The 14,481-nt window shown below is 35.2% G+C and overlaps 1 protein-coding gene across 1 annotated transcript; it reads right to left on the minus strand.

Annotated features, from left to right (window-relative positions):
• Nucleotides 1–1,911: 1,911 nt before the first annotated feature.
• LOC127083596 (IQ domain-containing protein IQM5) lies at nt 1,912–4,356 on the minus strand. Its single transcript, XM_051023908.1, has 8 exons — nt 4,321–4,356; nt 3,731–4,228; nt 3,399–3,464; nt 3,220–3,308; nt 3,061–3,148; nt 2,743–2,973; nt 2,487–2,588; nt 1,912–2,228 (listed from the first exon to the last, which is right to left on the minus strand). Exons 1-8 carry the CDS (start codon nt 4,354–4,356, stop codon nt 1,923–1,925), a joined length of 1,416 nt encoding a protein of 471 aa, XP_050879865.1. The 3' UTR covers nt 1,912–1,922.
• Between the last annotated feature and the right edge of the window lie 10,125 nt (nt 4,357–14,481).

Raw genomic sequence — 14,481 nt, forward strand, 5'->3', positions numbered from 1 at the left:
TATCAATCAAGAAATGATATAGATGTAGATCAAAATCCAGAGTACCCTGAATATACCAAATGTGTTTCAAGGCATACATATGTTGTGTTTTTGAATCATGCATAAACAAATATACTTGTTGCACGTCATAAGAGATATTGGATCTTGTAAAATTCAAGTATTGAAATGCTCCAACAAGACTAAGATACTCAATGAGATCATGATATGGATTTTCAAAATTCAAGTATTGTAACCGATAGTTTGTAAGAAGATATGCTTGCACTCAATAATTTCCTCAGTATATTTATTTTATGATAGAAAAAATACCTCTTGTGTGTCTAGTAACAAAAATGTAGAGAAAGTAACTAAAAGGACCTAAATCCTTCATAGTAAATTCAGAGCCGAGTTTAGTCATGATGAATTGACGAAGGAAATCTAAGGAGACAACCAGAATGATGTCATCCACATAGAGAAGGATATAAGGTATATCATTACCTCGACAATATATGAATAAGGAATGATCGAAGATATTGTGAGAGAAACTCAAGGTAGCAACATAGTCAGTAAACTCCTGATACTAAACGGGGTGCTTGTTTAAGTACATACAGTAATTTTATGAGCAAGGATACATAATCAAGATGTTGAGGATTGAGGAAACCTGTTGATGATACATGTAGATATTTTCTATTAAGATTAGCATGCAAAAATACATTCTTGACATCTAATTGATGAAGACACCATGATTTTGACAAAGCAACACTATGTACCATCTGAATAGTGGCTGGTTTGAGTACAAGACTGAAAGTTTCACCACAATCAATACCATTTTGTTGACCGACACTATCACCTACGAGACTAGCTTTGTACCCCTCAAAGGATCCATAATATTTCTTTTATGCCTAAAAATCTACAAACTTCAAATAATATTAGCTTTGTACCTCTAATGTCTTATTTATAATAAGAGCATCAAATTCATATTTTATAGATATTTTTCAATTATGATAATGTAATGCATGAATGAGGTTTGGAGGAAATGGATAAATATAGATTGGAGATGAGGTATGGAGATTAAAAATTTGTGAGGCGTAAAAGTTCCATATTGTGCTCGAGTGGTCATTTAAGGTGAGAGAGATGGGTGATGCGGTGAAATGATAGGGTAAGCAGTTTTTGGTGAGCCCAACTATGAGAACGGAATAAGATTTTATGTATGTGATGACATTTGTTGGGAGGTAGGGGTCATAGTAGTGAGATGTGGGTATGAGGTACTTGTGGATTATGGGGTAGCATTTTGAGTAGGGGGAGTTGGTTTGTTGTTGTAGTGTTTTAATGTGAATAAGTTGGATCGGAGTTAAGAAATAACGTCTCGCTTGTATTAAAAAATTCATAATTAGAGGTTGAAGGAGCATTTAAGATAGAAAATGGAAATATATTTTTATCAAATAGTTATTTACTACTCACAACTCATTACATATATAATCTCTATGATTTGAAGGGTAATCCAAAAATGCACATGTTGTTGAGCGAGACTATAATTTATTTTTAGAAGTAGCTGGAATAAGGGGGTAACAAAGAAAACCAAAGACTTTAAAGTGAGAGGATATGACGTGTCTTTTTGATAGATAACTTTAGTGACAGTTTGTAGGACATGTTTTTTTTAAAGAATATACAAATAACTAGTATAAAAGATATTTGTTAAATATATATTCTTATTAACTTGTCGGACAAGCAACTATGCAGTTGAGGGGAATGAAAAAGATATGCCTCAGCAGAAGCTAACTATTAACAACACAGAATGGCCAAAAAAACCAAATCAAAAAATAAATACTGAATTTGCTCCTTTATGACCTTTATCTGCCTGTAATATGTACTAATATAATATATAGTCCAAATTTTTATGCACATCAATAACTCATATATATGTATATAGCTGGAAAAATATTGAACTAGATAAGTTCCATGTTTTCAAGCCTATGTGACAGAAGAATTTCTGAACTAGCCCTTAAAGAGGGAATGACAGTTTTGCCTTCAAATGTTCCATTATTGGCTTTTGGTGTTGAATTGAGCTCTTCATGTGCCTGAAGTTGATGTTTTGATGGAAACTCTCTCACGTAACCAATCTTAGGAGCAACTCCAGTTGTCCATTTGCTTGACAATGCCTTGTTACTTTCAACATTTTCTATGTGCTCAAAGTGAAGCTTCTCGTCCACAGGTTTTACAGGAGGTGGAATATCATCATCAACCGGATGTTTCTGCATGAGACAACAACATAAAAAATGTTCAAGATTCAACTAGTTGATGGTGTTTGTTAACATTTAAATTTTGTTGGAAAATCGTCTGCAAATCATAGCTCAACTGACAAAAGCCGATATTGTTAGGTTAAACGTTATCACCAGTGTTCAAACTCTGGTGCTCACGGTTGTGTATGTGAGTTTCTAGTAGTTATTACCATTTCGTCTAGGGATGAAAAAAATTATGGCAAATCTAGATGTTACAACATGATTATTCACCTTTACATTTGTCATATCCACATGATGTTCCTCTAAGAAGTGAATGAACTCCATAAGATTCTTCTCGGTTGGACGATAATGGCCACTATAAGGCCATATAACCTGAAATAAAATCTGTTACAATCATGGTTCTATATAGTGGTCCACAACCGTAATTGAGGCCACAATTTCAACCACACCGGTCGTATGGTTTGAAACCGGGATTCAAAATCATGCTAAAAAAGGAGTATGTGTATGAAAAATGTAGCATCCATACATGAAGTACTCCATTGTGAGCAACAATTCTTCCAGATGCAATGGTAGCAGCACCAGCTACAAAACTTGAGTGTTGAAATTTTCCTTTCTCCTTCTGTCCAACATACAAAACTCGAGATGAGCTAAGAACGAAAATCCACTTAGATCCTTCAGTTGTGTGTACAAGGTTCTTGCTTTGTTTATAAACAAGCTTCCCTCCTTCCACGGTTACTTCATACGCTTCCCTTTCTATCTGCGAATTCAAAGCATCAAAGTTGAACAACTCATATCAAACTGAGTGCAATTTTCTCTATGCAGTGTAGTGAATGAAACAACTTACAGGTCCAAGGTACTTTATGCATTGCCTCTGCAGTTTCTTTCTTGAACATTTGTTGATATCTACTTTTTTGCCATCTCCAATATCCAACCTTCATGTCAGAAAAATATATTAAGAAATTCAAAGTAGGGATGAAAAATTCTATAAGAACTTAATAGTTACCAATAGAAAAAGGGTTCAGAGCTTTGGCACTGAAACCAAACATCATAATAGAAATGCAGGTTGTGTCCGTATCGATGACGAGGATCAATCTGCAAAATGTAAGAAAACTTTAGCTCAGATAGTTTGTTTTCTTGGAGTCCAAGAAACCATTAAATCAAGATGTAGAAGTACGGGCTTACGGCTTCAAGCCAGTGTTTTCGAGCTAATCTTTGCCCCTTATCATCTTTGGACAATCCTCTTCCCATCTACAAGTCAAAGAATAAATTGCAAACGATTGATATTCAACAAAATTTTAAGGAAAAAAAGACTAATACAAGTCGAAATATTATTAAAATTTGTGTTGCGTCTGGTTCAACCCTACAAAATAGACTTCTAGAGTGCGGTACGTATCTCCATTATAAACTCGTTTTCAGGTCTTATCTCGTCTAATATATACTATTAACACACCCCAACACGCCTAGGACTAAGCATCTTGCGCGGTGACAGGATAACGACATTAAAAGGTATATACCTTAGCAGCTATTGTTCTCGCGGTTGCCCATTTTGAAATAGCGGTTTCAGATTTATCAGAATCAAAATGGGAAATCAAACACCTTTGAAAAGCAGAAGAGTCTGAATCCTTCCACCACAGCTCCTCGCAAACAACAGCCAAATCCGCCAGATATCTTCTAATCCTGTAACTCTTATAAACCTTCTGCAGCTTCGTCGCAGCCAAATCACGGTCGGAATCAGCAAGTTGAGAAGAAGAAAACAACATTACAACTTCTGGTTTATTCGGTTCTTTATCTAACAACATCAAGTCCTCAACTTCATCTTCTGTATCAGACTGCGAAATTAGATATTTGCATGACAATGCCACCTTTAGGCCTATACATTCTTTGCCGTCTTCGGTAGTAGCCGTAGTAGTACTAACATGATAAGGCTTATAGAATGTATTGAAATTAATATCTTTCTCGAACTTCACTTTGATATCTTCTTCATTTCTTAATGCTAACATTTCCATTAATTTCTACACATGAATTAACAAAAAAAAAAAATCCAAAGTTTAAAAACCATAGTACTAGAAAGTAGAAACTTGTAAAGTATATAGAACATGCTTACATGGAAGTAGAAAGCGAGCTTCTTTATAATTTTCATCTATACACATAAGTTAAGTCTTTTGAATATATACTGCAAAAATTTGGAAGATGTATTCATTAGAGACATGTAGATTGCAGAAAATTGAGACATTTTGGGATTTGGTTACCAAGGAATGGTTTCATTTGAATATAAAACTATGTGACTTGCAAAGCAAGTCCTATAAAATTGGGTTATTTAGAATAGAAAACTATCTATTGATTATTATATTCATTCAACAGCCAAAGTCTTGCTAGAAAAGTTACATAGAATCTTTCTTGACATCAACATTAAAATAACTACCAGTCAAATTCAAGTACCACCATTTTTTTTTGTGAAAACATCAAAGTAGCTTCAATATAAAACTATACTTAGAATATTGAGTTTATTTTCACAGCTTAGAGTCACTTCAATTTTGAACATGTGTGATTTTATAAAAACATGGGGTGTAAAAAGAAGTTTTTTAGAATAGGCCCAATATAAATCATTTTAGCTTGAAGATCACAATAGGAGTGTTTTCTATAGGGAATTCTCAATACACCCCTTGTATTTTTCATAATCAATCTGAAATTCCAAAAATACCCTCTAAGTTATTTTTCTGACGCATTAATTATTCTCTATTTTTTTATTTGGTTTCGGTCAATAAAAGTTATGGAAGTGTATTAAAAATCATCTTTCAGACGCACATATTATCATCCGTTGTTCATTTGACTTTCCTCAGAAAAATAAATCTCAAAAATACATTATAATCTGAAGTTATCTTTCAGACGTACTCATTATCCTCTATTGTTCATTTGACCTCCCTTGAGAAAATGTATCTCAACGACAATATCATAATTGAATGTTATCTTTCAAAGACTCTATTCTACTCTATTTCATTTGATCTCATGAAAATGAATCTCAATCAAGAATCAGACAAACATCGAGATTTGTGAAAAATATAATTTAAATCGTCGATTTTTTTTTTAAAACCTAAATTTTCATTGAAAAATTATGTGTAAAATAACTAAAATGCAAAAATGAATTTAAATATTTTGATTATAATTTAGAATAATAAATCTTCAAGAAAAAAATAAATGGGTCAATGAAATTACCTTTATACCCCTCAAGCTTAATAATGTATGAATGTGTGAAAGAAAAGAATATTGTGGCAATTTATCCAAACAAGGAATCTAGCTTCATGATATACTAATAAACATCAAAACTTCTTCATCCAATTTTTGTTCCTCCAATTGTTTATTAGAATGATGATTATTGTTTTCTTCTCTTCATATTTTTTCCAACTTTTAGGAAAACTACAAAAATATAATAGAACTACTATGGTATGACAGCAGAGGACACTGGTAACTGGTTCTATAAAATAAACAAATGTCAGAAAATGAAGCACTCTGTACCGAATCACCTCTCATGTGGAATATATTTATAATACTTTAGACTTTGTGTTTGGCAAATGGCATTATCAACAAATGTTACATGTTTATTAATCAAGCTTTTTTTAATTAATTTGTTCCAAGTTTTTATTAACTAATAATTAGCTAAAAATCACTAGTAGTAATTTGTAGAAATTAAAATGTGATAAGTTGACTAAAATTGGCTCTTGATATTTAGAACTGGCCACAAGTAACAATCAAATATTGGTGACCCCATGTATGCTGGAATATCTGTGATTGTGACCAATGGCTTTTGCTTCTCAGAAATAGCCACAAGATGACATCAACAGGTGACCCTATACTTGCTCTAAGCTTTCTAAATACGTTTGCACAATTCATTGGTGGATATATTAACTACCCTCAATTCAAAATAATTGTAGTTTAAATTTTTACACACATATTAAAAAATATAATGATATTATCATAAGATATTACACTGTTATTTAAATTAGTTTTAAAAAAATGATAATTAAAGGATATGATTGTAAAAGAATCCATCATTTTTATATTAAAAAATGAGAATTACAAATATTTTAAAACAAATATTATTTACTAAAACCAGAGTGGTTTTAAAATGGAAGAAATAATTGATGTCACAGATTAAAGAATAAGGATTAGTATCTTAAGTTAGAGTACAACTTAGATTGATGACTCGAACTCAATGTGGCTCGAATAAAATGAACCGAATTTTTTAATTAAAAGTAAAAATATATTAAAATTTTAACTGTGAATCATATAATTTAGATAGGCTCAAAGCACATCTGTTTAAAAAATAAATTGTATTAAAACTCTTGAATGTTGTTCATGTTTGTAAGTGAACTCTACATAAAAAAGAAGAAAAAACTCTAAGGAAGTTTTTTTTTTTAAAAATGTAAGACTTAAATAGTAAAATTAATGAGAGTTTAAATGTTAAACTTTTAGGGGTTGAACTTAAATAAATAATCAACTTTGAGTAATAATTTAACAATCAAAACAAATTTATTTATTTTTATTGTATTTGTTTCAATATGAAACTCGGGTTCATAATCATTTGCGACGGACCTTTGGACGATGGATCGATGGAGGTGTCGATTGGAATCTCCTAAGGAACTCTGGTATGACTAGTATCTTGATGTTTTGGTTCAGAGATGAGGTGTTACAAACAAATACTCTGACATTCAAATTAATGGCTATCAGAGATACGGGATATTTTTAAGGTTAAAAAAGGTGTATCTTGATTGTGCTGGAACAAAATTGGTTAATACCATATCTATTGGGTTTTGATGATAACAAAGTACATTTGTTCAACTATCAAGGATTATATCATTAAGAACAGATGAAGAAATGCTTGAGGAATCTGGATCTGAAGATCAGACTCTGGCTATGAAGATCACTTCTAAAGACTCTGCCTCGATGAAGATTCAGACTCTGAAGAAGTCACCTCTGAAAGAAAGTTAGTCTCTGGTGATCCAAACTTGGAGCTTCAAAAGCCAGGAAGAATACTCTGATGTGACCAACCTCTGAAGTTTGAACTCTAAAGGAAGTCAGCCTCTGAAGCAGAAGCTCTTCAAACGAGGCAACTCTGACAGACTCAGAACCTTTTTGATCACGTGAAGACTTAAGGAAATACCTCTCTCTTGGTTGTCTAAGCTTCAATGGATCACTCATCTTGCATAAAGGTGTTTGCTTGATGTCTTAATCAAGTACAAAGGTTAACCAACATTTTGGTGAAAGTCTTCAACATCAGGAGCTGAAGAAGAAGACTACTACACAACAATACACCATACCACAAGACTCTGAAACTTGACATTCAAAGATAATATACTCTATCAATATTGTTAGACTTAGAACATCTTAACACTTGTATATTTTAGAAGTTCTTAAGTCTTAAAGTCTTTCTAAGTTGTATTTTGTCTAACCTCTGATTATATATCAAATTTAGTTATTACCTAAATCTCTTAACAATTTGCTATAGAGTCGAAAGTCTCTTGCTTTAGTTCTTGAGCATTTGAAGTCTTTAGCTTGTGTGCTAGAGCAAGGAAGTCTAAAACTTGTATGTTTGAGCAAGGAAGTCTTGAGCTTGTGTGCTTGAGTAAGGAAGTCTTATACTTGTGTGTGTGTGTGTAAGCAAATAAGTCTCTTGCTTGTGTGCTTGAGCATTTGTAATCAGTTTGGTTATAGTGGAAATCCCTTGGAAGTACAAGGGGACGGAACTACTCTCAAGTTATGAGAGGAACCATGATAAATTTCTTGTGTTTTTGCTCTTACTTTCTTAGCTTCTGCACTTAATATTTCGTTACTGTCACTCTGATCATCCAAGTCATATTCTGGTCCAGAATCTGATAAGGTCTTTCAGAAGTCAAACCAATTTTCTGAGTCGGACTCTAAACTAAGTATTCAGACTCTGTTATAGAAACATCAAAAGCAGAAGCTATAAAGGCTTAAAAAAGAAAAAGTTAGCACAATTCAACCCCCTTCTTACGTTTTTCTCATCTTCAGTTGGCATCAGAGCCTGGTTTGTTCTAAACACTTAACAGTGGTGCAAAAAAGATCCTGAAAAAATACGTATTTTATTATGGCTAATGGAGGTCCCACGAATCCTTTTAGTAGAGTTAATCATGATTACAATACCTCTGGGAAAAATCATTAGACCTCCTACTTTCAGTGGAGATTCTACTAATTTTGAATGGTGGAAAAGCAAAATGTATACTCAAATTATAGGTCTTGTTGATGAGTTGAGGTACATTTTGGAAGATGGCATTAATATCCAAGTCAATGGTGTTGGAAGGGTGTTTGACAAAAAATCTCTCAGACTTGAGCAAAAAAAGATTTACATAAAACACCATAGAGTTAGAGGCATCTTGGTTGATGCTCTACCTCATTCTGAGTATATCAAAATCAAAATCATTGATAAATCTCCTGCTCAAACCATCTTTCCACTATAATAAACAGATTATAATAAACACAAAGAATAACCTTCTTTGTCTTCTCAATGATCCAACTAAACCTTAGTCTCCTCAAGGACTCACAAAAAATAACTTTCTTTGTCTTCTCAAGGATAACCTCCTTAAGGAATCAAACAAATAGTTTGAATAAAGGTTTTTATGTTACAAGATGCTTCTACACAAGCAGATTTTTACACAAATGAATAATAAACACTTAAAGAACATTGTATACAAAAACTGATAGCTTTTCACAAAGAAAAATAACTTATCAAAATACTTGTGAAAAATCAGCATTTTCTTCAAGTCTCCAATGCATGCTTATATAGAGAAGCATGTGACTGCTGGAGGGGAAAATGGGGAAAGCTTTTTAAGTGGTTGTCCACTGTTGGATGGGAAAGGAATGATACCATGTATTGTCCTTTCGCCCATAAATTTAGTGACAAGTGTGATGTATAGTACTGTCCTTGCCCATAAAATCAGGTAGTGGAAAGGTTGCTCGATTTGCACCATGTACTATTTGATCATGTTTCCATTTGATCTTATCTTCATATTCATTGGCTTCTGATAAAAGATGATTGAAGCATGAAGTGAAGAAGTAGAGAGCTAGATTTAGAAACTTCAGAACCTTGACAACGTCAGTAGTCTGGCTTGAGTTCTTCAGTATCTTCAGAATCTTCAGATTTTTCAGAATCCTCAGTCAGAACCTTGATAACTTCAATCATCTGTCTTGAGATCTTCATAATCTTTAACTATATAACACAACTTCAGAAGTTTGCCATTCTTTAGAAGTTTGGTGATCAGAGTCACGTCCAGAAGCAAGAACTGAGAGAGCATTGCATCAACAATATAAAGTCTCCTCAAAAGCTTCTGATGGGTGAAATAACACATAAGCAGAAAGAACATTGCAGCAACAATATTGACGTCTTTTAGAACTTCTAATTGCAGCGCATGAGCGGATTTAGAACGCAAAGTTCATAAACTGATGATGTTGCACATCATATGATCAGAATCAGAACTAGTTGTTAAAGTTACACAAAAACAAATCATTAGGATGCCAAAATTATTCTGACACAAATACAACATTGTTATCATCAAAACTCAAGGTATAGATGCAAAACCAAATCTTGTTCTAACAGAAGGTACTAGACACCTCTCACATCCATTGTACTCAATGAGATTCTCCTCTAAGTCTAGGGTTATTGTATGCCTAAGGATGTTTGCTTTATTAATTATTATTGGTTCATTATTTATCCATTTATTGAAAATTATTTTATTATTTAAAAGAAAATTTATTAATTGACAAAGGAACACTTAAAAATATTTTTGATTATTGTACTCGCTAGAGTTTACAACTCCATGCATACATACCTTCATTTTTAATGAAGTATTAGAGCATCGTAGTTCTTGTAGAAAAAAGTTGTTTGTTGATTGTTTTTATACCTTGAAAATTCTCAAGCATCGGGGGAAGAGAAGTGATTGAGTTTTAAGAAAATGCGTCAATACACTAGGGTAGAGGACTTACAGTTTGAGATTGGTTGAATTTGATTTTATCCCTTAATTGTGAAATTCTGGCGTAGTCAGTATTCAGATGTTCTACTTCAAGTCACGACATCTGATCTAACATTGTACCTATTACAGCAAGACAGTTATTACACTCTGTACTAATGTGCACCTTTTCACAGTGTCACGACCTCTCCTTCTATGTCATCCTAGAAAGGAGGAACACTTAGTTATGTGCACCATCACCTTCTCTTCTGTTGTTTTCCTACACAGATATCAGCACGATGTCTCAATCCTGTTTTGAACATCATCTGTTACATTGTTCCAGTTTGTTGGTCATGTACTTGTATTTCCTAAATTAAAGGTTGTAACAAGTTAAACTAATCTCCACTTATTAAGGAGCTAACAAATAGATTATTTGCCAGGTTCATTAATTGTAGCTTAGTTGTTAGTTTCCTAGATTTTAGATCAGCTGGTGGATTCCTGAAGAATAGCCTGAGAAAAATCCTGAAACAGAAAAACTAACCATCCAACAATTTAGCCTATGCTGTCAGGAGTGAATGTCACAACATTCCGTTTGACATCCAAGTCCAGAACCATATGCTAAGTCTGTTTGGTTCCTGAAAACAGACTGTGCTAAATTTGCTGTACTGTAAAAGACCAACCAGTCTCTACTTCAGTATCAGCTTACAGGAAGAACTGTCAAGGCATCCAGTTTGACAGTTTCACAAAGATCCTTTTGGCCAGGTCTGGTGTGCTTTTGAACTCCAGACTTCACTACATACTGAACTGAATTCATCAGCTTATTAAACAGTATGTGCTGTTGTTGATGAATGTCAAAACATTCTGATTGACATTCCAACAGAAGGCTATGTATCAGGTCTGCTATTATCTTGATGAACAGACTGGAATACATGCTTAGTTATGGCAGACATGATTATATCATACAGAAGGAAAACAAACACAGGAAATTGTTAACCCAGTTCAGTCCAACATGACCTACATCTGGGGGCTACCAAGCCAGGAAGAAGATCCACTATTAGTAGTATCAATTCAGAGTTAAACTCCCCCGTTTACAACTCATCACTTAATCCCTACCCAATGCAATCTATACCTAGGAACTCCTAGATAGAAACCTCCAGTTTCCATTCCTATCACTACAAATACAATGTAATGTGCAAACACCTTGAACTTGCTTCACAGCTTCATTCAAGAACATAATCACTCTTGCCTACAGGCTTTGAGTGACAAACACTCTCAGGTTTACCACTGAGAGACACATGGTAACCTTCCCACAGATTGGGAGGTTTACCTTACACACACCCTCAAAAATTCATTCTAAGAGGCTTACAAAGACTAGATTACAATCAGCTATTTATAACCTAATCACCCAACTGGATTTGGGCCTTCAGAAAATTGCAGCAGACTTGTTCTTTGTTGTTGCAACTTCAGCAGAAAAATTCTGCTACAAACAAGGTCTTCAAGTTCCTAATCTCTCTCCATATATATCTCCATATTTAGAGCCTATATATATTCTGAATTAGTCTTCAAGGCCTTCACAAGGGAGTTAGGATATTCACCAGATATCCTTGCTGATCCCATGACATATACTGAATTAATTAATTCAGTTTCCTACACATGTGCGATGTCACAGACCTGACGTCGTGACATCGTACATGACATGTTGGTCCAGATGTTGAATTTCTTCAACCCAACATATTAAAACAACAGAGATGATTACATTATTTGTTTTCTAAAATCTCTGCCAATCCTAAGGAATCAACAATCTCCCCCTTTGGCAAATTTTAGCTAAAACAAATAAGCAATATACTTGACAAAACATCCCAATTTGGGAATGCTCTTCATCTCCGTCATTGGCTCCACCACCACAAACACCAAAGTTGGTGTACATGGGGAAGAAGAGGGACAATACTCAGTTGTACCAGAACCCTTCCCCTCAACCGGAGAGCTTCCAGAAGAATATGTAATGCTGAGTACATAGACAATGTAACTCAGATCACAAGGCACAACTGTCTTCTTAACTCAGATCACAGGACACAAGTGGAAACCCCAGTTGGTGGATTTTGTGCCTGATGCCAACTTCTGTTTGCTGCCACATCCACAGTTGGCTTGCTTCTGGTACATTCTCAACCCCAGGACTATCTTTCTCTCCCCCTTTTTAGCTAAACATTTGTAAAGGCACCCTTCACAAAACCAGATCCAGGCGCAGCTTGCCCAAACCTTAACATACCCCATGATTCTGAGAATGGAGTGTTTTTCTTGTGAGAGGAAGAGGGCTATTGCATCCTTTAAATAGTCCAGCCCGTGCCTAGGAATTTCCGGTAGAAATAAATGCTTGGTCAAGATGCATTTATTTTTGCTGAGAAACAGTCAGAGAATCACCAACAATATCTCAGACTATCTTTGAATACCTTTTATAGCTCTTGACTGTTTCTTTTCCAAAACAGTCGTTCCAGTGTATGGAGACCATTCCATATATGCAGTCAGACACGTTGCACGCGATGTCTTAACAATCCTGCATTCAGCCAGTATTCAACAAGACCTCTGTCATACCTCCAGTGGAGACTTGACACCTAGCACTGCTACAGCCAACTTTTCACACTTCAGTTGATGGTTACTCCCCCTGTACCACACAGCTGTAGCCATCAGGCTTATTCTGGTTTATCAGACTTAGCCACATCACCCTCATAATTCCTAATGACTTTAAGATTCAGAAGGAATTGACAGCAATGTCCAGGGTAATGTCATGACATCCGGTCAGACATTCTTCTGCTCACTCAGCCTTGACATACATCACAGCATCCTGATAACTATCTAGTCATCTGAGAGCACATAGACCACAAGCTTGGTGATTGCTTGCAGCACAAAGGCACAACTCCCCCTGTCATGATCATATCCAACATCCCAAGGTTGGACCTTCACCTACTTCCTGATTCAAAGAGATTCCAGACCACTTGATGAAAGGAAAACATAAGACGCATCTTCATGTCTTCAAGAGCGCACCCTCTGTCCAACCCTCTTGGCTGAACACATCCACACTCTGTGTCAATTTCTCTTCTAACCAGAACAGAAGATCACTTCACAAGATGTTTTAACATCAGCTGGGACTTCCTTCACAGCATCACAAGGAGCACTATCTGATAGACTTCAGCTATTACTGAGTCCTCAGCTTGGGCCAGAGGAACCCAGACATACATTGGGATATATACACTCTCATCCCACTACCAGAGACAGTCTTCCATAGATAGCTCAGAACTTCTACCACAAGCTCCAAGAGATGAATAGAGAACACCTCCTTTTGTCTTCAACTTAATACTTTTCAGTTCAAAAGTAATTTGTCTCAGACTTTCCTCAAGAATAATCAGCTGCCTTATGTTGATTACCTTGATTCTTCAAACTCACTTCTGAGATAGACCAACTGCCACTGGTTGATTACCTCCTTCATGAATTCTCATATGAAAAGGTCAAATGCTGCTTTTTGACCTCCCCAAGTTTATCAGACTTCTCCCAAAGATATTCTGACCTTCCAAGTGAGACTTGAACTTCAAGCTTTTTGAAGTATCCAATCTACAACCCTGTAGACCTTTCTATCTCAAGCTGATGTGCCACTTCACCAACTAAGAATCTGATGTTGAACCAAATGTCACAACATTGTGTTTTGACATCCAGCTGTTGAATTCAGCTCCTTCTTCTGCCACTTGAAAGAACTTCCTCCCTTCACAGAACAAGAGTTCAATGTTCTCATAGACTTGATTGTGGAACCAAGTTTGAGTAAACAACCTCCATCCTGCAGGTTTGCAGTTAAGTCATCCAAGCTTACACCTTGATGAATCCCTGCTTCTTCTCCAAAGACATCAGACACTCTGATGTATGAGTCTTCAGAAGGACCAGTTAGAACCTAACCCTTCAGCTCTACCAAGGATTCCACATCCTAAGGCAAGGCTGTTTCCATGATGTCAAGACTGCTGCCACTTGTTCTTGACTTCACAGTGTGCATAAGCTAATGCACTTCCTTACCTAGATCAGAAATAAACTGATCCAAGTAACCACCATCAAGACTATGATGTCTTCTTCTTCTTATACATACCAAGGCTGAACATGTTTCTTGCCAGGAAACCTTTTCAGAGATCATGTGCTTTTGCTGCCACCAAAGAGATAGATCATAAGCCAATGTACTGTCCTTCCTGTGATTCTGCACAGGGTCTTGAAGAAGTGATGTTCCAACATCTTTGAGAACATCAGTTATCTTGAGCTCCAAGGATAATCAATTA

The sequence above is a fragment of the Lathyrus oleraceus genome, chromosome 5, assembly GCF_024323335.1.
Source record: "Lathyrus oleraceus cultivar Zhongwan6 chromosome 5, CAAS_Psat_ZW6_1.0, whole genome shotgun sequence".
Lineage (NCBI taxonomy): Eukaryota > Viridiplantae > Streptophyta > Magnoliopsida > Fabales > Fabaceae > Lathyrus > Lathyrus oleraceus.